General features: G+C 61.6%; 1 protein-coding gene across 7 annotated transcripts; it reads right to left on the bottom strand.

Annotated features, from left to right (window-relative positions):
• Positions 1–473: 473 nt before the first annotated feature.
• Positions 474–25,792, bottom strand: NDRG4 (NDRG family member 4). Of its 7 annotated transcripts, none has more exons than XM_068693189.1 (17): positions 25,591–25,792; positions 15,602–15,693; positions 15,126–15,170; positions 7,837–7,942; positions 7,316–7,436; positions 7,067–7,129; positions 6,819–6,879; positions 6,386–6,472; positions 6,199–6,255; positions 5,763–5,866; positions 5,426–5,482; positions 5,287–5,338; positions 4,661–4,708; positions 4,391–4,426; positions 4,145–4,196; positions 3,663–3,701; positions 474–2,935 (listed from the first exon to the last, which is right to left on the bottom strand). In XM_068693189.1, the coding sequence occupies exons 1-17, from the start codon at positions 25,610–25,612 to the stop codon at positions 2,781–2,783; spliced, it is 1,197 nt and encodes a 398-aa protein (XP_068549290.1). In that variant the 5' UTR covers positions 25,613–25,792; the 3' UTR covers positions 474–2,780. The 7 variants fall into 7 exon arrangements, 6 of the variants coding, with proteins under 6 accessions (XP_068549290.1, XP_068549292.1, XP_068549289.1 ...); XM_068693191.1 differs by having other exon boundaries at positions 25,618–25,792; XM_068693188.1 differs by lacking the exon at positions 25,591–25,792 and adding an exon at positions 19,660–19,696.
• Positions 25,793–26,781: the final 989 nt, after the last annotated feature.

Here is a 26,781-nt window from a genome sequence, read left to right as displayed (position 1 = left end):
GGGAGGCCTGGGATGTTCAGATCTTGATGGGGTCTGGAGCAGGACAGGGAGGATGGCTGTCCTGTGGATCCCTAGTGACCCATCTCCAGACTCACGCAGCCATGGGTCTTCACTTCCCCAGTGGGCACTCCTTGGATCCAGTTTTGTCGGGTCACAGCTGGTGACTTTTAGTCTCCATCCACCCCAAAAATATGGGGCCTACCGTTGCCCTGATGCCAAAGCACCCCACTGCTCCCCTCCACGTGCACCCTGGAGTCCTCAGTTCCCCTCCGTGTGCTCCCTGGCTCCCCTAGCCCAGTTGTGCAGCCCCCAGCCCAAACGTGCCCCTACCACAGTGGTGGACCACCTGGGTGCAGGTCGGTGGCCATGGTGGTCGTCTTGTCCTCCTTGCACACCCCATCTCCACAGGCTGGGCTGGGAAGAGCTTGGACATGTTTCCCCCTGCTGTTAGGCCAGCATATGACAAGAGCACAGCAGGTTCTTGCTGTCTTTATTATTATTATTTTGATACAGTAAATCCTCTCTACAGTGACAGGTTAGTTAAATCTGGTTTACATATTGCCATCTTGTGTGAGTACTGTGGCCTCGACACCACTGTGACAAAACCAGGTTGCGCTCAGACAGAGAAAGGGGGAAATCCATTAAATTCTGCTGTGACCAGGAAAAGAGGAAAACCAACCAAACTCAAAGGAACGAACCACAGGGAAAACTGAACCAACCAACAAAACCCAGGTGGGAAACCAAAGGCAAGCATGACCAGACCACCTCAAAGGGAACCACACGGCACCGCTTGTACGAGAAAACGTGGAGAACAAACCCAAAAGGTCCGGGACCGGATAATCCCATATATATAATATGTATAGGCATTTATATATATATCATCTGGAAGGACACGCTGAGAAAACAGGTGATCACAGCGGTATCTACAGTAAAAAGGATCTACTTAGCTTTCAGAGTCACACCGAGAAGGAAGCACACGGCAGAACAAATGGGGGGAAAATGGGGACACTGGCCACGTTCAGGGTGGCCGTTCGTTATAGGGGTGCTGACCAGGGTTCAGGCCTCAGGGCCAGGAGCCCCTGAACACCGGCTGGGAGCCCTGGAGGCCCTTGATGGAGGGGGAACAAGGTGTGGGGCCAGGGCCTGCAGGGGGACTGCTTCAAGGGTGCTGTGTGGGACCTGCTCCCCGTGGGGCTGCACAGCCCAACGCCGCTGTCCCTGCACCCACTGGGGTGCTGCTCGCCCAGGTGATGGCCCCTGGTGGATCCTCAATGGGTTTCTGCTGCCACCCTGCACAGGGGCTACCCAAACAGTCCCAAACCCCTCTTGCCAGAACGGGGAGCTCCCTCACCCTGCGTACAAGAAGAGCTGGGCTCTGCTGCCCGGGATGGGCTGGGGGCAGCAGCCGAGGGCAGGGTTACACGATGACGGGGCTCTCCGTGCCGAGAGCAAGGTCAAATCCACCCGCAGCCGGTGGCTGGATGGGGCCCTGCAGCTCGTGGGGAGCCAAGCCCTTGAGAGATGGCCTGCTCAGTGCACAGGTAGAGTGTGGGAGGAACTGTAGTGGCTATGGGGGCGTGTGGGGTGGACTGGCCTGCTCTGTGCACCCCTGTGGACAAAGCCAGACACGGGGATGCTCCTCATGTCCCGTGGGTCACGCCGCATGCTGAGGCTGGGGCGCCCTGCAGGGCAGAGGGTGCTGGGGGCTTCCTGGGGCGAGGGGTGTCTCATCTTATTGCTAATGGCTCTGCTGCAGGGACACCTGTGGGCTGCGGTGAAACTGGAGGAGGGATTCCGGGATCTTTTGCCTCACAATGTCCCCAGACACAGCAGCCTCCGAGCCCTGGTGGCCTCAGCCCAAGCTAAAGTGAGACTGCCAGAGTGGCAGGGAATGGGCAAGCCAAGGTGCAGGGATTACCTGCCCCTGGGTGTGATTTTGGTGACAGGCAGTGATCGTCATTCTTGTAACAACAGCAGGACTGGGGAAGGGATGCCCATGACCCCCCTTCTGCCCCGATGGCTCCTGGAGCAGAGCAAGACAGGGCCTCTCCCCCTGCTCTGGGGCAGCCCTCGGGATGCGTGGCCAGGGTGAGGGTACGGTGTGGTGTGTGATTTCTCATGACGGCCACCTTGTGCCAGGGCTTGTCTGTGCCAGGGAATCCCATGTGGTCCCCAAGGAATAGCAGCAGGGAAACAAATGGGAGCCACTGCTCCAGGAAGGGCAGTGATATCCCTGCAGGCACCCGACAAATCCACCCCCCCATCAAGCGCCCAGGCATGCTGCAGGCAGAGCCAGTGCCATTCCCAGCCTCTGGCTTTCTTCCAGCCTGGCCAGCCATCAGATCACCTTGGCACACCAACCTACCTCCAGGGTGCTCTCCGTGTCCCACCGTTCTGCCCACATATGGCTGTCCTGTTCCATCCCACCATCCTGCCCCCATCCCACCACCCCGACCCTGCTCACCCAGCCCGGCCACATCCCTCCACCACCCTCCCTCCCAAGCCAGGGCCAAGCCGGTGCTGGGGAGGGTGAGGACTGAGGCAGAGCCACGTGGGACTGCTGGGCAAAGCCAGGACCCAGAGCTTGGAGGTGACAAGGCGAAGCCCCTCTCCTTCTCTGGTGCCCAGCGATGTGGGGGGAGGCCAACAGCAAAGAAGATGAATCCACCCCAAGGGAGTGAGGGCCCTGGCAGAGGTCGTCTGCGGGGCGGGTGAGTGCTGGCGGGATGCTGACGGATGGGAGATGGCTCTGGAGGAAACGGCGGCGGCGGCCGTGGGCCTCAGCACGATACCTCCATGGTGTGGTTGATCTGCCCCATGGCCTCGGTGCTCTCCGAGTGGGTACAGGCACGTGGGCGGGCGCCATCCACCGAGCTGGCGCTGGTGAGGGAGGCTGTGCGGGAGCGTGCCAGGCGGGTCATGCTGGCGGACGGCACTGCACGGGCACAGAGAGAAAGGGCCTGGGTGCTCGGCTCGCTCCGAGGTCCAGAAGGAAACAGAGCTGACATTACCTCACGCAAGCAAAGCCGCTGGTGGGGACGCAGGTCCCGCTCCCCAATGCAAACGGCCCCCGGCACAAGCTCGCGGCATGCAGTGCTACAACAGGAGAAGCTCCAGGCTGACGACAGGACGGGGGGCAGGATGGGGAGCCCTGGGGCAGGCTGCATACCAGGCACAGCTGGTAAAGCTCCTGGGCGGGTGGCCACCGGGAAGGAGGCCAGAGGAAGCCCCAAGAGGCCTCAATGCTCCAGGGAGGGTGTAAGTGGGGATGGGAGCTCTCCTGGCTGCCCAGGGTGGCTGGGGGAGGTGAGGCCCTCCTCCAGGCAGGGTGGCCCAGCTCCTGTCCAGCTGGAAGAGGGCACGGTGGGCATGCTGCTGAGACCGTGCCTGCATGGGGATACTTCTCTGAATGCCAGTTCTCAGCTCTCAGCCCCGGCTCAGGGTGTGAGGCAGAGCGTGGGGACAGCCCATCATCTCGAGCAAAGCAGAGCGAGACAGAAGATGCCTGGCTGGGAAGGGCCAGCTCTGTACCCAGACTGCTCCCAAAGGTGCCCGGGCAGCTTTGGGGACGCCGGCCAGCAGGAGTGTCCTGCCACGGGGGGCTCAGGGCCAGGAGGGCACCATGCAGTGGTGGGCACGGGCTGAGCAGCACTGAGCGGTACCTGTGCCTCCACTCAGCCTCCGATCCTTCAGGTGGGCGACTGGCGGGGCAGGACAGGGGCAGGGAGGGCAGAGAAAGAACGTCAGCCATGCCGGTGGCTCCGTGGGGCCAGGAGTCCCCGCCTGGCCCCACAAATGTGTGCACACAGACCTGTAGGTGTGCACATGGACCTGCACACACACACACACACACAGGAACTCTCCACATCCTTGTGCAAACACAGCCCCTGCTCACGCATCCACACACACATGTAGGAACACATCCATAGAGACCCTGCTCACACACCTACACACACACACACAGCCCTGGCACACGCACGGGCACCTTGTGCAGCCACACGTGGTAACGCTACCGATGCACGCGCAGCCCTCCGGCAGGGCACACGCGGGTGCCAGGCTCTTCTGCGGCAGGGGCTGCACACACACGCACACGCATGTGCACGCACACGCCCAGGCCAGCCCTGTGCCCAGCCCTGGCACTCACTGTAGCCCATGCCTTGCAGGAAGTACTTGAAGGCTTCAGTCAGCTTGCCGGGCTGCGGGGAGAGAGCAGGAGGAGCTGAGGCAGCAGCAGGGCTGAGATCCCCACCCAGGCCCAAGCCACCTCCTCTATCCCCCACGCAGGACTCCTGTGCCCACATCAGCCCATTCCCTGCTAGCCAGGGACAGCACCAGTCCGTGCCTCAGGGCCCAGTACACGCAGCTGACTGAGGAAACTGGGGAGGCTCACCTGTGTGACCTGGGGCAGCCCACCAGAATCTGCCATCTGCAGAGAGAAGGCGCTGGTTAGTTTGGGGGGATGCCTCTTCCCCCCACCCTATCCTCTGGTAACCACTTGCTACTGCCAAGGCCACCCCGCTCTCCCCACTCACCCCAGCCCCACAGCCAGGACAAACCTGTGACAGGGAGACAGGGACACCCCGCAGTGCTGGGGCTCAGGGTGACAGGGCACTGCACATGCAGCGGGAGCCACCCTGCTGCCCCCCTGCCACCCGCTTACCTTCAGGAAGGTGGTGTTGGTGGGATCCAGCTTGGAGTTACAGTCCACCTGCGGGTGAGAGGGACGGTATGAGCACCCTGGGGTGCCCTGAGCCTGGCAGAAGTTGCCCGTGGATACCACCACTGATCCCTGACACTGTGAGTGGCACATCCAGGACTGGCACATCCAGGACACCACATCTAGGACTAGGCTCCCTGAGCCCCCTGCACCACCACCACCTGCTGTGGGACGTAAGGGACCTTCCACTTCCACAGTGTCTGGGCAGGATGGACCATCCCCACCTCAAGGTGAGGGGCTGGAGAGGGAGGGGTGTCTTGTGAGGCACCCGTGTGTGCCCACGTGTCTACAAGCACATACACACACGTAGATGTGCTGGAAGGGAGTGTGCACACACAGTTACACACGTGTACAAGCAGGGCCACCTGCACAGTACCTGCAGCTGGTTGTGCAAATGTTGACCATGCAGGCACGTGCAAGCACACACGTGTGCAAGCAGCATTTTGGGTGCACGGAGTGCTCCTGCACATGGCAGTTTCCATGTCTGAGCAGTGCACAGGAGCGTACCCACACAGGGCCACCATCCCTGCGCCACCCTGCAGGCACCACAGCCCCACGCCCTTACTCACCACCCCTTCTTCAGCAGGCGCGTTGTCCCCCACCACCAGCATCACGGGGCAGCTGGAAATGAGAGGAAAGGGCACGGTCAGGGCTGGTGCAGGGCTCTGCCACCTTGCATCCCCCGCGCTGTGCCAGAGCGACTCTTACCGCAGAGTCTTGGCGTTGGGCACAGTCCCAGGCCGGTTGATGTCCAGGTCCCTGCGGCTGGCAGAGAAGAAGGAGAGAGCCAGTGTGAGCCCTTAGGCAGGCACTGCCACGGACATCATAGCACAGAGAGGGGGAACCACTCTGGGAATGGCTCTGGAAAGTGTCTCTCAGCCCCAGCATCCCAGCACCCTGCGATCCCTGCTGCACCCCCGAGCCCTGAGCAGAGCCCACGCCATGGGATGCAGCACTCAGCGGAGCAGCAACTCCCTCCACAGGCACACCGCTGCTGCAGTTCATCAGCATGGCAAAGGCAGCCACGCTGCCTGGTGCCACTCACCTGTTGTACATGTTGAGGAATAGCTGGAGGTTGAATTGGTTGACCACACTGCCGATCTGCTGCCGGTAACTCTGCACCAGCTCTGTGTTGTTCACCAGCTCCTCCTGCGCCAACAGGGGACAGAAAATCAGGGCAGAGGCCGCTAGGTGCTGTGGAGCCCTTCTGCTCTCCCAGGCCTGCCCGTGCCTTGCCCGCTGATGGAGCAGAGCAAGAGGATGCTGTGGGCAGCGTGCCTGGGCAGGACACAGGTCAGACATGGCATCAGCTGGGGCTGAGCCCTGGATCAAGCAGGACGCATGCGAGCAGGACTTCTCCAACCTCATCCCCGGGTCTGGTGGCACCACAGCACCCAGCACAGGGGACAGGGCACAGCCACCTGGCCAGGATGCTGGGCAGGGGGCACGGTGGGGGACAGGGCAGGGTGGGCAGCCCTTACCTGGCTGAAGAGGTGCGACAGGACTGTGTCCGGCAGCGTGCTGGTGAGTCCTGAGAGCTGTGGAGGGAACACGAGTTGTTGTCCCACCGTGGCTGGCTCCTGCCCTGGCCCCGCAGGGCGGCACAGGATGGGGACCCCGAGCCCCAAGGAGCCGCCAGGGCTTGGAGGGGTTTGGGGCCGTGCCCACCTTGGCAGCTGCCCAGTCAATCCAGCCTTTGCCGTTGGGGTCGATGTTCATGAGGACCAGCCCTTCAACCAGGTCAGGGAAGATGAGCTGCACCAAGCAAGAGGGGTGATGCTCAGCGGGAAGGGGCAACGCGCCCACCAGCACCACTGCCCACTGCGTGGGCACCACAGCCAGGCCAGGGACATCCCCGGGAGCCCTGGGATCGGGGCAGCACAGGGCAAAGGGGGCCAACGTGGTGGGACGGGACACCCGGCTCAGCTGCAGCAGGCACGGGACTGCCCAGCCCCATGACCACAGCACGGCCATCCTGGCCTGCCCCTCTCTCCAGGAGCCTTAGCAGTGGCACGGCGTGCCCAGGCCATCAGCTCCTGCTCTGCCCCAGGCCCCAGGCTGGCAGGAGGCACAGGTGACTCCATCCCGGCCCCAGGCTCACCGCAAACTTGGCCAGCACGTAGGCTCCTGCCCCAACGCCGATCCCGATCACGTACTTGAACCTGGAGAGCAGAGAGGCGCGGATGGGGAAACGGTGGGCTCCAGCACACCTTCCCCGGGGCACCCCTCTGCCTTCAACCAGGATGGGGCCCAAAAGGCCATACAGGGTGCCAAGTACCCGGGGTGAGTCCTCCAGCCCCAGTCCCAGCCCCAGGTCCTTCCCAGCCCCTCGGAGGAGAGCTGACTCACCCGAAATGCTGCACCACGCTGGGTAACATGGCAGCCAGCTGGTCCATGGATGGGTACTGGTACCTGCAGCATGGGGAGGCACGGGGAGGTGGATGTGGGGCAGGGAAACACCACCCGCCTGCTCACCCACCAGCCCCGGGCTTTGACACGGCTTCAAGGGGCCCACAGGTAGCTGATGGCCCGGGCAGTGACATCCCGGTGGGCAGGGAGGTGACATCCCATCAGGATGTCCCCAGGGCTGGCACCTACCCCTGCGGGAACTGCGAGGCTCCTGCCTGTTGTCCTGGCGCATCCACGTGGCACACCACAAAGTGCTTTGTGATCTCCTGCATGTCCTCGTAGTTGAAGAAGGTGTTGAAGCAGAGCTTGTCTGTCAAAGGGCAGGCAGCGATCAGAGACCAAGCACCCCGGCACGAGGGCCTGGTGGGCCAGGGGAGCATGGAGAGGGGTCGCTGCTGTCCCACTGCCCCTAATCCCGGAGCTGATGTGCCACCAAAGCCCTTCCGTACCCTTCCACAGAGACCGTGGCCGCTGTTAGCAAGGATTGTGACCCTTATGGGGATGGGAGACATGGGGAGGGACGGGTGCAGCCAGGAGGATGAGAAGTTTGGGACTTGCCTCCCGGCTTTCTTGGATGCCACAGAAACCCTCCGCATCGTGAGGGAGCCCTCGGCACCTCGATGCCAAGCCAGGACCCTTGGCTGATGTCCCAGCCGCCGGTTTGCCCCCACCCTGCCCTGCTCCCCACCCTCCTGGAGGCCAGCACTCACGGTTGAGGCCCACGTCGTGGTATGTCAGGATGGCCGGGCGGTTCCCCTTGGGTGAGCCCCGAATGACCACGTGCAGCAGCCCGTAGGGTGTCTCAATGTCATGTTCCTGGGGGACAAGGAGAGATGGGGTGACGCTGGCCCTGCCCCAGACACCTCCTCCTGTCCCACCATCCCTGCCTACACTACACACAGCCCCATACACTACACACAGCCCCATACACTGCACACTGCCCTTGATCTTAGCCAAAAGGCTGAGAAGCGATGCCTCCAATGCAGCCCCACAGCCCCATGCCCGCAGCAAGCAGGGCTGAGAGCCCCCAGGCTGGGACCTGGCACAGGATGGGCCCCTGGGTGCGCAGGAGGCAGGGGAGCAGCTGCCTCGGGAAAGCCCCAAGCTCCAGGCAGCCTCATGTCCTGGCTGGCAGCAGAGGGCAGAGCAAGCAAGCCCCTGTAAACACTCCCAGCCTCCACCGACTCGCCCCAGGGTGGGATTTTCCCAGGCTGGATGCAACTATATCCATTTAATGGCATCTGCATATTTAATAGCAGCCCTTGGATGGTCACTCTGCAGACTCAAACACCTCTTTGTGGCTTCCCATGGGACCCATGTGCCAGCTACACCCTTGCCTTCAGTGTGGTCGTAAGCAGATCTCACTCACGTAGATAGCTCGGGATCCCCCGACATGGCAGTGGCTGTGAACAGCCCGTGCAAACCACACAAACCCCTTCCAACAGGGAAACTGAGGCACGGGACACTGCCCAGGAGCCAGCGGCTGGCAAAGGTGCTGCCATGCCCCAGAAAGGGGATCTGAGAAAGTTGGGGCATCAGGGATGGCACAGGAGGGTTGAGGTGGGACAGAGGGATCGCAGGATGGGAAGGGAGGTTTGGGGTGGTGTGGGAACACGGAGTAAAAATGGCGTGCTTGGGATGGGAATTTAGGATGGAAGATTTAGGGTTTGAGAGGTGTATCATGGTGTGGGAGCACAGGATGGTGTCAAGAGATTGAGGTTTGGGATGGGATGGGCTCACAGGGTGGGACAGGAGGTCTTAGAGGACCTGAGACCAGGAGGGTTTTGGCAACAGGATGAGAGAGAGCAGCACGGCCCAGCTGGCCTGGATTCACCGTGCATGGCGCAAACAGGCTGAGGGCAGACCTCACACACCGCCCGAGGAAATGACGCATCCTGAGCTGCAAATGACAGCGAAAATAACCTCAGAACCCATCGGTCTGAAACGGCTGTGCCCCATACAGGGACCAGGACTGCCCCGTGCCTCAGTTTCCCTGCCTTCCAGGGGACGGGGGTGGGAGTGGGGGCTGTCACTGAGCCAGCTCCTACCTGTCCATCCTCTGACCCCCATCCAGCCCTGCTGAGGAGGAGGAGGGAGCAGGGAGGAGCTCAGTGTCACGGTACTGTCTCAGGGCACAGGTGACCTCCAGCCCCCACATGCTGCCGTCAGGGCTTTTCACAGCGCGTACCGGTGCCGCTGTCCCTGGCCTGCAAGGTCACGCTGCTCTAGCTCCATCCTGATGCTCAATCCCTGATGGCTGCAGGCCCTGAGGCTCCAGCCTCACCTTCGTGGCCACCATCCCAAGGGAAACTGAGGCTGTGAGCCTGGCTGCTGGTCCCAAAGGACCGGGGGTCCCCTCCTGATGCCCGTGCCTGCCAGCCGGCCCGGTGGCAGCGACCTCAAAGCTGGGATGCAGCAGGCTCGGGAGCATCACGTCCCGAGTGGGGCCAGGCAGGGGGTGCTGGCACGGTGCCTGATGCGGAGCGGTCCTCACTGCAGGCACCGGCAACCCCTGCGGATGGGAAGATGCGAGGAGAGCGGGGCCCTCCACCCCCACGTGGGTGCTCCCACAGGCCACGACGCACCACCAAGGACTCTGAAGGACACGGGCCTCCAGCAGGCGGGAGGAGCAGCCTGAGGACGGGTCCTCCTCCCTGCAGTGCCTCCCCTCGCCAAGGGCAGCCATACCCGCGGGCACACGGTGCTCGAGGGCAGCTCAAGGGCTCCTCGGAGATGATGCTCAGCTCCCCAGGAGTGCCCCAACCCCACCCGCCAGCCACAGCCATCCCTCTGCTCCCCAGGGTCGAGCTGGGCTTTGCTTCTCTCCCCACCCACCTCTGCAGGTGATGAGCAGGCAACAGACAGGGAGGTCAAGGCAGAGGAAAGGCTTGGCCCAAGGTGACCGCGTAGGAGGTGTCCTTGTGGTCTGATCCTGAGCACAGGGCTTCCTCCCTCCCACCCACACGGCTGTGGTTCCCTTACAGCTCAGTCTGTGACACCAAAATACAGTGGCAGCTCCTTCCCTAGTGCTGTGACCCCCACCCATGAGCCCAGGCACATCCCTGGCTGTGGCACAGCCTCTGCAGCATCGCTGGGTACCACAGCCCTGCCCTCTGCCGCAGACACACTCGCTCTCACTCAGGGGAGAGGCTAGGGAGGAGGGGATGAAGCCAGGATGAAGAGGGGCATGGACAATCCTGGGCCACAGCACCCATAGGTGCCTGGGAGAGCCTATTCCTGTATGGGGCTGGGGAACTGCAAGGCTCTCACTCGCCCACTGCAGTGCTCCCACCTGCTCACCCCTCCTCTGCACTGCAGTGCCACCCCTCCACACCAGCCCTTTGCCACCAGGTGTTGCAATCACTGCAGAGGCTGGAAAACATCCCAGACATCCAAAACGTCCGGAGGTCACCTCTCTATAGTCCTCCTGTCTCCCCTGTCCCCGCTGTGCCCTGGGTGCCCACAGCCAGCCCCACGCAGCCCGCAGCTGCAGGCACTGCGCTGGCTCAGCACGGCCTGGTGCACCATCACCGCCGGGCCTGGGGAGGACACGCTCAAGGACAATGCAGCCCCAAAACCTGCGTCACATCGGGGATGCAGCAGTGCTGTAGCTGGGGGAAGGAAGGGAGGAAGGGCTCCCGAGCGGCAGCTGCCCCCACACCAACATCTGCCTGATGCGCAGCAAGCTCCGCTTGGTGCAGTCGCCCAGCCTCAGCCAGTGGGAGAGAAACTGGGGCAAAACCCGCTCAGAAGGGAGGGTAGCACGGGGACAGCGGTACCTACCCCATCCCAGCACTCGGGCATGGCGAGGAGCCGGGCAGGCAAGGATGTGCAGGCAGGGCAGACCGTGCACAGGGTCCTGGCGCAGGGCACGGTGCTGCAGCAGGCTGGGGCGAAGCAGAGCTCTGTGCTAGCTCAGCCCCTCGCCTCGATTTATAGCGGAGCCCCAGCCCTGCGCTAAGCCCTCCCTCTCCCTTCCCCCTCGGCGCAAGGCGCAGCCCCAGCAGGTTTGGCCTCCATTGCAGGCGAGTGCTGCGATGCAGCCGGCTCTCGGCCATTGGCTGCCACGGGAATTATTCATGCTCCAATTGGCCCCAAATACCCTTGTTTATGAAGAAAAACGCCTGGCGCCGCGCGGTACCCGCTCCATCTTCCCTCCTTTGGCAGCCTGAGCCAGGTACAGGCACCCAGAAGGGGCTGTGCTGACACCCCCCCAACGCACGCAGCATTATCAGGGCAGAGCCCAGCACCCCGCATCTACACCCAGGCATGCATGCACACATGGCTCTGTGCCATGCACAAACACGCAGAGTCATGCTCGGGTCTGCAGCCGCCCAGAGCCCTGCAGCAGTGCACACACACCCACAGGCACTGCCCGTGGTGCTTCCATGTATGCACATCACCGTGCACACACATGCACAGGAACACACAAGCACGGACACGCAGGGACCAGGCAAAACTGTGAGTCCGTGCCCCGTGTGTCTGTGCATGCAACCTTTGGACAAGTAAATGCGGTGACTGACGCTGAACCCACGCGAGGTTACAGGCCAGCACGCGTGCCCACGGATGCACAATGAGCTGCATACACGCAGAACCTCACGCCTGTGCGAGAACGCAGATGAATGCTGCCCCGTTACCTTACCCGGGAACATAAGGCCTGCACTCAAGGCAGGGATATGCACATATGCAATGAAAGGTGCATGCAGTGCATTTATGTGGACATGGAGCATGTCATGGGACATGCTAGCACAGACCCAAATCCCTCCAACCTTGCCTGGTGCAGGGTGCTGGCACACAGTGGGAACACGGGACTCAATTTAGCCTGAACCTGGACATCACTGATGGCAGGTAAATAAACCAGGAGGAACAACAACCCAGCAGCCCTGATGGGAAGGACGCCATCCCTGGGCCAATGCATGCAGCACATGCACACACATGCGTGTGTCCCTCCGTGTGCATGTGCACTTTGTTTCTGCCGCAATTCCAAGAGGCTTCACAAGAGGACAAACCCATCTGCCCACGAGTCTGGTCCAGCAACAGAAGCCCAGGCTTCCCTGTGTATCCACACCATCACCCACTGGTGATGCTTGCTCCCGTTGAGTCTCTGATGTGGAACAACAGATCCGAGCCACTTTACCCTGGGAACATCTCTTTCCTCCACCCAAAGGAAAGAGGAGGGACAACAAACCAGGCTAGCAAGGAAACTTTCCCCTGCAGTGTTTTGTCCTGCGGGTTCTCTGGCACAAACCCCACAGAGATGACCCCTCTGCTCATGAAGGACCACGTGAGAGGGGGAAGCCCAGGTGCTGAGTGAATTCCACCACAGAAACAAAGCCATTCACAGGTCTGTGTGCCATTTTGCCAGCTGAACGCACATAAGTCTACCGGCCTCATGGGATTCATTGCAGGGTACTCAAAAAGCTGGCTGATGGGAGACTCCTCTCAACTACTCCGCAATGGTCTTGGGAATACAGAGAGGTCCCAGTCAGCTGGGAGGTGGTGACTGCCTCAGGGCACAGAGGGCTTGCTGAGAGATCTTGACAGGCTAGAGGGCTGGGAAATCACCAGCCACACCAAATTTAATGAGCAAGTGCCAGATTCTGCACCTGGGACGGGGCAAGCCTGGCTGTATGTACAGGCTGGAGGATGAGAGGCTGGAGAGCGGCCATGGAAATGGATCTGGGGGTTCTGGCCGACAGCCAGCTGAAGCAGTGTGCCCTGGCTGCCCAAAGGGTCAGTCGTGTCCTGGGGTGCCTCAGGCACAGCACTGCTGGCTGCTGAGGGAAGGGATTGTCCTGCTCTGCTCTGGTGTGGCCTCACCTTGAGGGCTGTGTGTGGGTTTGGGCACCAAAATATAAGAAGGATATTAAAATATATGTGCCCAAAGAAGCACAACGAAGATGGTGAAGGGTCCAGAGGGCAATGATGTAGGAGCGGCTGAGGTCCCTGGGTTTGTTCAGCCCAGGGCAGAGCAGGCTGAGGGGAGGCCTCATGGCGGCCTGCAGCTCCCTCATGAGGGGAGCGGAGGGGCAGGCGCTGAGCTCTGCTCTCTGGGGACAGCGACAGGACCCCAGGGGATGGCATGGAGCTGGGACAGGGGAGGGTCAGATCCAATATAAGGAAAGGTTCTCCACTGAGAGTGTGGCCGGGCACCAGAAAAGGCTCCCCAGGAAAGTGGTCATGGCAGCACCCCTGACAGGGTTCAGGAAGTATCCCTGTATTGGGTTTATGTGACAAGATTTTGGTGGCAATGAGGGGTGGCTTCTGTGAGAACAGCCCCGCAGCTGCACCGTGTTAGAGTACAGCCAGCTCCAGAGGGGCAGCCCACCAGCACCACTGGTTGTGCCTCAGGAGAGCAGGCTGGGGAAAGGGAAAAACCTGCTGCAGGAGAGCACAAGCAGTTGCAACCATGAAGAGCAAGCAGAGCGGATTGCACAGCAACGTGCACCCAGCCAGCCCACAGCACTGCAAAAATAACCCTGGAATCGTGGTGAAGCCGATACAGAGACCGGCAGGCCCAGGGATGCCTACTCCTGGGGATTTCAGGGGTGGGTGATGGCTGCCCTGCCATGGGTACATCTGGGGACTGCCTGCACAGGGCCACACATCATCAGCAGCCACCTGTGCTGCCCTTCTCCACCAAACGTTTTGGCCATGGTGCTGGCAAAGCCCCCGAGCCAGATGAGAGCATCTCAACATTGCAACAGCAACTGGCTCTGGGGTAGAGAATAGGGACAGCAAAGACCTAAGCTGGGGGCTGGAATGAATAACCCCAAGGGGATAAGACTGGAAAATGGAGTAAGATCTCCTCAAAGAAGGGCAGCCTCTGTCTGCCCCAACCTTTGTGAGGGCCCAGCCTGAAAAGCACCAGGCTGGGGGAAAGCAAGAGCTGTCCCAGCACAGCCTGGGAAGCTCATCCCTCATGGGCTCTTGGAGAGGAACCAAGACGGCGCAGGGCCCAGCTGGCTTGGGAGAAGCCCCCTTTATCCTTTCCCAGTTAACTTTTCAATATAACAAGGGTGCAGGGCTGTGCCATTCACCCTGCCCCTGGCACTGCCACCGCCTTCTCACGCCTCACCCTTGCTGCGGTGACACCAGAACGTTGCCACCTTCTCTGTGAATCACACCAGCATATCCCAGCACCCTGGTGAAGCTCTTTACTCTCTGTCCAGCTGTGCCCTGCTGCTCACAGGGAGCTGAGAGAGGACAGCCACCTGCCCCATGACAGCAGGTGTCCCCTTTTCCAACAGGGGAAACAGAGGCAGGGCAGCCCAGCACCTTGGCTCTGCTCACACAGTGCCAGGGTCAAGACGGCAGTGGCAGGCTGATTGCAAAGCTCTCTGCTGGATGTTTGGCTCTGCAGAGAGCGACCACCACCAGGGACTCACGGCTACCAGCCTCCCTCTGCCCAGCAGCCCCAGTTGGTGCAGCACTGCCCAGTGTGGCTGCTGCTGGGACGAGGGCTGGCTGCAGCAGCTCGTGGGCTGGGCGAGTGGAGGGGCCCCGGTCCCCAGGAGAGGCGGGCAGGATGAGGGGCAGGCAGTGCCCTGGCACTCCGAAAGAGAAAGAGACTTTCAGCCACCCTCGTGTAACTGGGGAGCTGGCATCGCCCAGGGAACCATTGCCATGGCAATGGCAGAGGGGCTGGAGAAGCAGCTCGGTTTTGCTTCTTTCAAAAAGCTTTTGTCCCCGGAGTGTTGCCAAGTGCCCACCAGACACATCTGAGTGCCAGCGCTGAGGGCAGCAGCCAGCATCCCCAGGGGCTCTGCCGGGCAGACTGCAAAGCCGTGGCTGTGTCCCCTCCCTGCAGGGGCCGTGGCACGCGGCCCCATGCACGGACACCAAGCGGCCACCACCCGCAATCTGGGGCCGGGGCAGCCAACACCACCCATCCCCAGGGCCCGCTCAGTGCCCCGCACTGACCCACCACACCGGCCTGTGGGTCCCCAAGCCCAGGGGCATGAGGCACCTCCTGTCCCCTCCCCGCAGCCTGTCCTACCTTCCAGTCTGTGTCCACGGCAGAGAGGAAGACTTCTGAGTTCTCCTGGGGGAGAAAGGCAGCTGTTAGGGACCGAGGCACTGCCCTGCTGCCCCTCGCACTCCCTCTGCCCAGCTGGCACGCAAAGCCCCCCGGCACCACAAGGACCCTCTGTGGTGCACAGGGCTGTGGGGTCACCCCTGCGTGCAAAGTGGCCATGTGGGCACGCACCCAAATGTGTGCAGCCACACTTAGCTACCCCAGCGCTGTGGTACCGTGTGTGCAAAATCTCCCCAAGTCATCACACCAAGACAAAAGCCGTGCCCCTTCACACACACACGCACCCAATATCAGTGCAAACCCGCACCCACTGCCAGCATAACTGCACGCACCCCACATTCCCCAGTGCCAACACACGCCCGGCATTACCACCCCACAACGCCCCCCTCCCAGCACCCCATGCATGAGGCCAGAGCCAGAGCTGCCTCCCAACTCACCAGCTCGGCGTCCTGGCCCCGCAGCAGTGGCTTCTCCTCCGTAAAGCGCAACTCGTGCAGCCCTGCCATGGTCATCTCCTGCAGCAGCAGCCCTGCCCGGGGGGAGGGAGATGTCAGTGCCCTACAGGGTCGTGTCTCCGCTGCCTCCTAGGTCTCTCTGAGCCTTTCTACCCATGGAGAGGGTTCCCAGAGAGCCAAATCAGCTTCAGTCCCCCTGTTCACCAGGGTCCTGGTGTGCTGCTTCGTCCCCCTGCTGGGGGCTGGGAGTCGGGCAGAGGGCTGGCAGCGGCTGGTGGAGCTCAGCTCCCACTCCTGTCCAGTTCTCCCAGTTAAGAACAGAGTTGGCTCCAGGTCTGCCTCAGGCAAACAGGGAGAGCAGCTTGGTCTGTCCGTGCTGGTCACCCCTGCAAGCCCTGAGCCGATTCACACTCCAGCTTCAACCAGAGGAAGAAAAGTCAATGTTTTGGTGAGTTTTAGGGCACAGGCGGGGAAGGGTAGGACTGAGGGACATCTCCCTGCACAGCCAGACCGAGGGCTGAGGTTTCTCAGCCATGCAGGGAGGCAGAGGGCTGCTCTGGCATGGCCCCAGCAAGGAGCAGGGAGCCTGCCTGAAGCTTTTATTGCAACGATTTACCCCCACAGCCTGCTCGCCTGCAGAGCAGGTCCTGGCCAGCTGGCAGCTCAGCCCCAGGGCTTGCAGGAACAGACTTCACTGCAGAGCCCTTGCTCAGCAGAGGCGTGGGACTGCCCTGCTGACCAGGGCACTAGGAGTTTGCACGCCCCGGCACTGGCATCTCCAAAATGCCCCCAGAACTGAGCCCAGCTCAGAAAGCAAAGTGGAGCGAGGGGATGCTCGCATAGCTGGCTGCACGTGGAAGATGACAGACACACGGGAGAACAGGGGTGAGGACAACCCCAAATTCCCTGTGCACACGCAGGGTGGGCAACCAGCAGGTCCCAGAGTGAGGGCAGTGTCTGTGCTCAGTCAGACGCAGCCCCCCCAGCATTTACCCTCACAGCTTTCCCCCCCGCCCCGCTCCCGCTACCTCTTTCCAGACGCCGAGCCTCCAGAGGAGCTCCTGCTCCAAACAGCCAGCTCCACATGGGTACTGGGGAGAGCACGGGGCTATGCCAGCACCGAGCAGACACAGCTCCTGCTCCCTCCACAGCCTCAGCCAGGCCTCCTCCACACTTTGCCCACCTCCCAGCCTGGGGCAGCCAAGGCTGGCGATGCAGAAATGCAGGGTGAGAGCATCACAAGGCACGTTCACCCCTGCCCCAGCTGCCCGGAACATGGGAGCTGGTTGTGAGCTCCCCTCCAAAACCGTTTTTTTTTTTTTTTTTTTTTTTTCCTAATCCGATCGGGTTTTGAGTTGAAAAGCAAGCAAGCTCTGCCACCTGGCTGCTCTCTGCAGAAACCGCGCCTTGCCTTGCCCTTTTGGAGCCATCCAACAAGCCAGAAGAGTTTTGAGGGAGAAACACCAGCACGGAGCCTCCTGGAATAGCCACGGCTCCAAGTGCTGGGAGTCCTCATGCCCGTGGCCAGCAGCAAGGGTCCCACCATGCTGGGGCATCCGCAGCAGGGACAGGGGGCTGCCGACAGCCCCTTGGAGCCGCAGGTCGAGGCACATTGCTCAAGGCCAGGCTGCTGCTGGTGATGCAGCTTTGTGTCAGAGCCAGCCTGCTCCTGCAGCCCGCCAGCATGGCCAAGAGGACGCGGAGCCTGTGCTGGCTCCAACCTAGCAGCCCGGCGCCCGATCTCAGGAAGGGAAGGTTGAAAAGTTGGGGAAAAATCAGCCTCACCAGCAGCTGGGTCCGGAAGAGAGCGGCGTGTCACACGCTGAGTGCCCCGCCACACCGCACAGCCACAGCCCTGGGGTGAGCAGGGCCAGCACTTAGCGTATGGTTAGTGCCTTCGTTAATTAAAGCCTGCAGCTGATATCGGAGGGAGGGTGGCCAGGCAATGAGGAAAGGCCCCGTGATCTTGCCTGTGTGGCGGGGGGAACCCAGCCCATGAGGGGCACCAACCAGCAGCCCCAGCGCGGAAGGGACAGACACCGAGAGTGGTGCTGGGCCTGGGAGCAGAGCAGGGATGTAAATGCCAGCCCCGAAGGGGATCTCTGTCCTGTGACAGGGCATCCCATGGGTGCAGCAGCCCGCCTGAAGGATCACGGCCACGCTGCTGGCTTCCATGGGGGCCTGGCTGCTGCTGCCAGCCCGCAGCCACCCTCGCCCCTGCTCCCCAAGCGCAGAAGCGGGGCAGCGAACAGCGTCACCGTCACTGCAGAGGGCTGGTGGGGAAGCCAAGGGTGTGAGATCAGCCACAGGCCCTCAGCTGCCCCGCTGCCAGCCCCAGTGAGCCCAGTGGAGAGGCTGCAGGGGTCGGCCCAGTGCTGCGGTGGCTGGGGTGCTCTGCAGTGAAGTTGTGGGGCACAAACACCCCCACCATGTGCTGGGGTACCGAGGCTGGCAATGTCACATGGAGATGGCCTGGGAGATGCCAACACGGCTGGCCGCAAACCCTTTTCCCTTCAGCTCACCCCGATGCTCCCCCACAGCACCCATCCCCAGCATGCAGCCCCAGGTGCTCTTGCTCTGCCTTGGGCCCAGCTGGAAGCTGTGTTCTTCCCTAACCCCAAACCAGTCCCAAACCAAGCACATTATTATTTCACTTGCACACCCAAACAGGAGCCGAGCAGCAGGACCTCAGCGAGCTGGCGCTCCTCTGAGGACAGTGCTGCAACATGTGCTCCCTAATGCCCCTAGGCTGTCACAGAGCAGCAGTGTAACCAATTCCTTTTAGCAATGGGCCAGACGTGCCCAGAGCCAGCAACCACACCTCCCAGGCTCTTGTAGCACACCAGCTCGAGCTCTCACAAACTCCCAGCCCTGCCCCTGCATCTCCCAGGGATGAGCCCAAACTGAGTAGCAGGAAAGGAAGAAAAACTTTGTCCTGCAGGGAATGGGAACGGCTGGCGGTGGGAAGGGGAAGGGTGAGGCACAGAGGAGGCAGGTGTGGGGCAATGCTGTGCCCAGCAGCACCCAGCTCTGGCTGGGCTCTTGCAGACAGCCCCACGGGCTCTGCCCTGGCACCTCCTGTGTGGCTGCGGATGGAAACAGCCAGGCTGGCTTACCTTCCCCGGGGATCCGCAGCCCCATGGCTGCTTATTGGAGGAGAACCAGCTTATGGCAAGGAAACGCATGCCCGTTATCATTATTCTTATCACCGTGACGAGGCTGCAGGAAGGGGCTGACACCAGGCGGCATGCAGCCAGGAGGCAGGGGACCCTTGGATGATGCACCGGCCCCACGAGAGCTTCCCCATCGCAGCCCTGCGTCCTGCCCGGGGTGGCTGCAGCACCCCGGCGATGCCGGCACGGCACCCATGGGCTGAGGGATGCCAGGCACCGAAGCAAAAGCCACCTCCAGCGAGGCAGGGAGAGGAAGGAAGGGGACTGCAGGCAGGGAAGCGGTTCCCCGGCATCGCCCGCTGAGCAGCAGGGCTGAGGAGACCCCCACCACCTCCCGTCCCCCCCCCGATGCAGGATGAACCCCTCGGTCCTCCGCATCCCCCGGGGCACGGCCCCGCAGCCCAGCACCCGCACTCGCCCCCGGTGGCTGCGGGGCTGCCCGGGGAGCTCAGAACCCCGCAGACCCCCATCTGCCGGCCCTGGGGAGCCGGGGCTGCGCCCCCCAGGCTGGGGGCCGCGGTGGCGAGGCTGGGGGCTCTTCTTCCAGGCCCCCCGTGCCCCCCTCCGTACCCCCCGGTACCTCACGCCTCGCCCAGGAGCCGCCTCCCGCACCCCAAAAACGTCGCTCGTATGCGCGGCCCCTCCAGCAGCACCCTTGGGGAGGGGGCCCGGCTGCAAGGCGGGTGCTGGAAGCCCCTCAGCCCCCCGCCCCATCTCCCCAGCGGCCCCATTCCCCGCTCCTCGCCCCTCCGGCCTCCCCAGCCGGCCCCCAGCGCCCCGCGGCCACCGGAGCCCCCCGGGGGCGCAGCGCGGAGCCCGGCCCCGGAGCGGGGGATGCGGCAGCCCCCTGGCCGAGCCGGGCCGTACCTGTCAGCAGCTCGATCTTGTGCCGGAGCACCTTCATGCCGGGCCGGCGGCCCCGGCGTGGGGAGCGAGCGGAGCCGGTGCCGGTGCCGGTGGCGGAGCCGGAGCGCACGGGGCGGCGCAGGGGCGCGGCTGGGCACGGCCCCGGCCGGCCGGTTCCTCCCCTTAGCGGGGCCGGAGAGGAGGGGACGGGGATGGGGATGGGGCCGGGAACGGGGCTGGGAACGGCTGGACAATGGGTCCGGGCTGGGAACGGGGGGAGCGAAAGGGGAGATGGAGAGCTGCGGGGGTGGGGGGCAGCGCACAGCGGCCTGCGGGGAGCTGGGGCCGGGGTGGCTGCGGGTGCCGAGCGGCTCTGGGGTGGGGAGGATGTGCAGGGGGTCCCTGGGGAGACCCCCCGGGTATGGGGCCATGCCCAAGGGGGCTCGGAGTCCCCGTAAAGGTGGAGCAGGTCCCCAGGATGGTGGTGGTGAAGGGGACTGGGGAGGATCCCTGGACAAGGAGGGGTCTGAACGGCAGAGATACCCAGAATAGAGCCACGATGGCCAAAAGGTCTGGGGAGGCCCTGCGAGTGGGGACATGAAGGCCTGGGAACAAGACCAAGGGGTGACAAAGAGCTGGGGATCCCCAGGAGCTCGGGACAATGATGGGCACGGCGGGGGAACAGTCCCTGAGCCCTGACAGCCACGGCGAGGGGCCCGGCAGTTTCTGGGGTGAGGGGGAGCTGTGAAATGGCACCCCCACAGCAGGGCACGATGGCCAGGGACTGGGGAGATGGGGTCCAAGGCAGCTGGTGCTGCCTCCCTCTGCCCCGGCTGTGATCCAGCCCCATCAGGAACCACTGGGCAGCTGCTCTGCAGGAGGTTCACCCACCAGCACTGCAATGTTGTCCAGGCTTCTGGAGGAGCCAGGGACTCCCAAGGTGCCAGGGGTTCAACCAGAGCCTTGCTAATGCCACCCTCTTTCCATGATCCAAGTTTGCTCCTAAACATAAACTCTAGGCTGAAGGTACCCACGGGCTACTCCCAGCACCCGCATGGAATCAGGCACCCCAGCATCAGCCTCATCTCTCCCTGGCCAGCTGTGGGGGCCAGTGGCCACGCACAGGCCCTCCTCCTGCATGGCTGGGTCAGGAGCACGGCTCGTCCCACAGACGTCTGCCCAGGGGCTGCAGAGAGCCGTGCTGCTGGGGCACACAGCCATTCCCATCCCTGGTACGTCTGTTCTAACAGCTTGTCCTGGGCTTTTTGGACAGCAACCAGCTCTCAGCTGATTTCAGCCTCTCCTTTTGAGTCACCAGCAGCTCTGCATCCCAGGCTGTGTTCACCTTCTCACTCTGATGGGAGGAAATGCACGGGATGTCAGGCAGTGTGGTGACCGTGCAAGCTAGGAGCCAGCTAATCCTTGTCTGAGCATCAGCTCTTCCTCGCCTTCAGGGCTGCCTTTTATTCTCCCTTCCAGTAGCCACGAGTTTTCCTCTGAACTGGGCAGGGATGAGCTGGGGTTGGTTTCAGATCCTTTTGACACCGCAACTTTAAACGTTCTCCTCCAACCGCCAGGGATTTCTACAGGAATAAATGGTTTTCACACCAGGAATTTATCATCTCTGCGAGCAGCCCGACTTTATCAAATAACAGGTTTTAGATGGCTGCCCTGCCAAAGGAGCAGGGCCACGTGGCTGGAACAATTGCACAATTAATCAGGTCTGGAAAGAGCACAAGCTCTCCATGCATTGAAGTGGAGGCAGTGGTGTATAACCACATGCAGGGGTTCAGAAACCGCCTGCACCCTAAATTGCGTGCTTAACGGGAAGCGAGGAAGCTTTACAGCATGGATTTTTCCACATTACTTCCCATGGCGTTTGTAACGCCAGTCAATGTGGCATTTTCCACATGGCTTTCCACGTGCTTTTAGCTCAGCCATGTGACACCAGGCAGGCAAACCAAGGTCTGGCTGCAGAGGTGGCACCGGGGAGGTCACAGCTGTCCCAGCAGGGCTGTGCCATGGTCCTGTGGTGCCACACCAGCCACAGGCTGGCCAGCAGGACCTTGCCCCAGCCCTCAGCCCCCTGAAGCAGGTGGGTCCACAGAGACAAAAGGAGCCCTGAGCACTCCCTGCAGTGATCCTGTGCCCCACCCCAGCTCGCTGGTGCACTTCCCAAGGACACACCCTGGCTGGCATCATTTTGCAGCCCCCTCCTTCTGCTGTGCATGGATCAACTCCTCCACCGGCAGAGCTGAGGAATTTTCCACGTCTCTGCCAACGCCAGCAGCAGCACGGGGAGCAAGGGCTTTCCTCGTGGATGCAGGAGCAGCAGCCCCTTTCTGTCCCCAGCCCGAGCTGCTCATAGGCACAGCATTTACCCTAGGACGGGGCTAACCCCACCGCACCCCCGGGGCTCGCAGTTCTCCCTTCCAGCCCAGGGTTACATGCAGCAATGAGGATGGGTTTTACACCTGTATCCTGCATCGCTGCAAGCTGGAAACACCCACCTGAGGGCTTTCTGGTGCTCCTTGGTGGACAGGGAAAGGGGAGCTGAGACGTGCGTGCTACCAGGCTGCCGGCACCAAAGCAAAATGCTAGGGAAAGCTCAGGTGTTCCCCAGTGCTGCTGCTCCCAGCAGTGCCACCTCCCTCCCTGAGGGTCGCTGCCTTGCACGAGCCCAGCTGGAAAGGGGAACCAGGGAACCCTTCCCCTTCACCAGGGAAGTGTGAAGCACCGGGCCCTGCCCTGCAGCCGGGCTGATTTGGGGCAGGAGAGAGGCAGCCTGAGGCGGGCACGATGTCTGCACACAGCATTTAGGGGAGGATCGGCGCGTTCGATGCGTGTCAGGAGGTTTAACGGAGACCGGGTACGGCCCCGAGGCACACGCAGTCCGGTGACGATGTGCAGGGGCCTCAGAGCTAAATTTAGCCCGGGTTGTGCGTGAGTGTGATGCTTTTTATTGCCACCCTTAAATCCACAGCACGAGCAGCTCTGTGGGTGCGGGGCCACGTGCTGTGGCTAGCAGCCCTTTGGCAGCCGTGGCCACACCGAGGGGCCCCCAGGCTGGCTGAGGATTGAAGGGGCAGTGCTGGAACACCAGAAGGTGATGGGCTCCATCCTGCCCAGCCAGGACAGGGCCATCTGTGGGGCAGTGAGATGCCCACGACTCGCTGGCTCCGAAATAACAAGAAGCAGAAGGACAGCAGAGCGCATGGGTCTCGGGCACATCAGAAGAGACCCTCTCAAACCCTGCCTCAGACCCCCAAATTGTGGGAGCCCTTGGAGAGCCCTGCAGCACAGCCCGTGAGCCCAGGATGGGGATTTGTAGTGCCCTGTCTTCTCCCCGACCTCAGCACAAAGCATGTGCCAGCGCTGGCAGCCCTCCAGCCCCCCGGCCGCCTCCTGGCCTCGCAGCCTGTGGCCAGCAGTAATTTTCCATCCTGCCTGCGAGCTCTGCCCCAGCCCAAGGGCCCCGGTGAGATGTCCTCCTGCCTCCCTCTGACAGGGATGGGCCCCGTTCAGGTTTCTCTTTCCATTCAGAGCAGGGTCCCCTCCGCCCCTTCCTGCCCTTGCAGCCCTTCTGCTTCAGCAAAACGGGAGGATTTGGATCAAAAGCCAGAAAAACAAGAAACCTGGCAACCCACCGAGGTGAATCCCCAGTTGAGTGTCCAAGGCCTCAAACCACCTCAGGGAACTCCTTGTTTAAAACACAGGGAAAGCACAGGACTCACCCATCTCGCCTGGGTTTTGTGTGCAGCATGGGGGGTGCAACACCCCCTCACAGCTGGGGCTGCTCCAGGGGGAAGCAGGGAAAGCCTCCCAAAGCAACCTGGGCACCAAGTGGCTCAGCACAGCAAGCACATTGCTTTGGGCCAGAGGTTCCTCAAAATGCAGAGAGAAAACAGCTGCCTCTTCGGGAAGAGCCATTTCCCAGGCCCTAGCCCCTCGGGCTCGGAGCCAGGCTCTGCCTCCCCCTCCATCCCTCCTCCCTGCACATGAGGGGCAGCAGCGGTGCCAGCTCCGTGGTGCTGCCTGTGTGACAGCCCCTGCTCGGAGCCAAGGCAGGCTCCAGATAAATACCTGTCAGCAGAGCAGAGCAAAGCAGAGCAGAGCTGTTCCGAGGGTGATTGCCCAACAAGCTGACAGGCGAGAGGCAGAGCGAAGGCAGTGGGGTCTCTCTCCTCGGAGCCCAGAGACTGGCACGCTCTCAAAGGCAGCATTAATGAGCATTTCCAATTACGCAGCGCTCATCGTGATGGAACAGCAATGCCTGCTCTTACCTGCCCAGGGGAGTGGGCTAATGCCATCCCCAAGGCTTCTTTGGGAAGCCAGTCCCAGCTTCTCTGGCTCTGAGGTGCCGTGGTGGTGTAAGGGATGGTGATGCAGTGGGAAGACCTGACTGCTCCTGAAGTTTCCACAGCTCCCTGGTTGCCACCAGTGGTGTTTCGGGACACGGGAGCCAGGCAGTGCCTCTCTGCTGGCTGCTCTCGGGCAGGGAACACACCTGGGGTTTGGCAGGATTTGGCTCCCTGCTGGGGTCTCGAGGCAAGGAGAGGGATGCGGTGGGGCAGAGCAGCACGAGAGCAGCTGCCGGCCTGGTCAGCCCTTGCTCTGGCAGCACAAGGTGCCTGGAGGGCTTTGAGCAGCCCTCGCAGCCCCTGCTCCTTCAGAGGAGCAGCCAACAACTCAGCTCCCTATGCTTGCAGCCTGCCTCTCTGCCCTCGACCTTCCCCTTGACCTGCGGCCGGTCGATACCTCTCGCTCTGGGGGATCCATTGGTCCTAACGATTTCATCCCGTTCCTCACTAATGCACTGTCTTGTCGTGCGGCATCTGGGCCACGGACCCAGCAGATGCTGAAGAGGGAGGCAGAGGGCCGGCCAAAGGCAGCACCGTGGGCTGTCCTGGGGCAGCAGGTTAATTTTGGCACCATCACCTTGCAATATGACCGTGCGCATCTCCCTCCCTGCCCCTGCTAATTTTAATCCTGATCTTTAGAGAAGAAAGCAACCAAACCAAGATGAAATCACCCATTGGGGTTTGGGGACAGTCACCCTGCTTGTGCATCCTCCCAGTTTGGGGCTTTCAATATGTGGGACATGCCCTGGGACAGGTTATGGTCAGCAGTGAGGGCCCAGTGCCCCTTCTAACCTACTTCTCACCCATCCCCTGCCCCCTCCTGCAGGGAGGGAGGCTCCAGCCCAGCCTGGCACTGACCTTCGCGGCGAATCTGGTCACACGCACCCAGTCAATAACCAAACGCAAGACAACAAAATGAGCTGTCACAGCCAATTAACACACTGGGCTTAATCAGCTTGTGGGTTTTCAAGGCGGAGGCAGGGGGAGGCCAGAGGGCCAGGGCCGAGGCAGGGTGAGGGGTCCGGTGGGTGTCAGCCACCCCTGTCCCGTCCCAGGCTCAGGTGGGTCAGAGGGGCGGCACCATGGGACAGCCTTGCCCAGGAAAATGCAAGTTGAGGCTGGCTCTGCTCCACCCCACTCCACCACCACTGCTCCCCAACCTCCAGCAGCACAAGCAGGCAGGGATTCTCCTCTGGAAGCCCCCACGATTACACAGGCACCCTGTTCATGGCAGCTGGGGCCTGTAGGCAGCTCCCCTGAGCCCTCCATTCCCTGACTCCAGCTGCAGAGCTGCCCCCAGAGGGAAAAGGGGGTGTTCAGTCCCCTGCAAGCATGAAAAACACTTGGGGAAGACGATGCCTGTGTCCTGGCAGCAGGACCTGCCAGCTCCCACCCACCCCTGGCTACCAGTTAAAAACCCAAACTGCCGGTCTTAAGCAGGGCAAAGGCAAGAAACTCATCTCAAACCCCAGCCGTGACAGAAGCCTGCTTCCAAAACATGCCCACCCCGCAGAGAAAGGTCCCAGAGCGAGAGGAGCAGCCACCCCCAGACCCCAGCTCGCGGCAGCGCTCCTCAGGGCTGTGGTCCCACCTGATCCGTGTTTCGGGCACATCTCACCTCCTGCCTTCTGCTCCTTCCTCCGCAGCTTATCTGAGCAGCCTGCTCCACCAGGAGCTCCGTGGAGGCACAGGCTGCCCTTTTGTCTGGAGCACCATTAGTGTCCTCCCCCCACAAGAGGAGCAAAGCCTGTGCAGCCTGGCTGTGGGCTGGAAGACAAACCTCTGAGGGCTGTTTTGATGGTGCCTTTATTTCTGTATCTGCTTTGCTATCTGTTCCCACACGCGTCGCTGCCAAGCCCCCCAGCCACGGGACTGTGCTGTTGTGTGGTTGTTTCCTCAGTCTCATTTTGCTCTAATGCCTAAGGAAAAAAAACAAAACAAAAAAGCCATGCTGCATCTTTAGCATTGGGCAATTTTTTTGTCCTGAAGTCAGGGAAAAATTTGCCTTGTTTGTCCAGGGTAAACCTCCTGTTGGTGAGTGTTTGAAAGCTATTTTTGTATTCCTCCCCATGCTTCTGCTTTACCTGGGGAGCACCCCAGAGCCCTGGAGGGACCTAAATCTGCTATCACAACACCAGTCATTAAAAACACACTTGGGAGAGAACAGCGGTATTAAAGGGGTTGGACCTGGAGCACACAGGGCCTATTTTTCCAAGGGGGCTGAGCCAACGCTGAGCAGAGGATCTTTACCTCTTTACCAAGGAACGCCAGCCGCTTCTCTGCAAACGCAGGATGTGCTGCTGGAGCCCAGGAAGGTGCCCTGAGACAGCCACGTTTGTCATCTCCTCCACCAGCACGAAACTGGGCTTGCAATTAACGCAGCAAGACCCGGCCTGGCCAGACAGCGAGGCCAGGCAGCGTGCACTGCACCCTGGAAAAGGCATCTGTGGCTGGGACACGCTCCTTGCACCCCGAACCCTGCACATCCTGAGTCTTATCTAGAAAAAAAGTGATTTCTCTCCACAGGTGGTTTCTGCCTTGGCATGGGGCAAGAAATCCTGCAGGAAGCACGTTTCCTCCAGCCGCAGGGTGCTCCGTGAGGAGCTGGGGCTGTTCGGTTTCACAGAGGCTAACGAGAGGCGAAAGACCACAGCGTGTCCTGCCAGGCCAGATAGAAAGATTGCGAAGGCCGGTGGCACTGCTCGGCAGCCTGCCATTAGAAATAACTCTTCAAAAATAGCAGCGTGCTAATCTCAGGAACCTGCTGGTATTGTCAATGACA

The sequence above is a fragment of the Anas acuta genome, chromosome 10 (assembly GCF_963932015.1).
Source record: "Anas acuta chromosome 10, bAnaAcu1.1, whole genome shotgun sequence".
NCBI lineage: Eukaryota > Metazoa > Chordata > Aves > Anseriformes > Anatidae > Anas > Anas acuta.
This window is presented reverse-complemented; position numbering and strand designations above follow the sequence as displayed.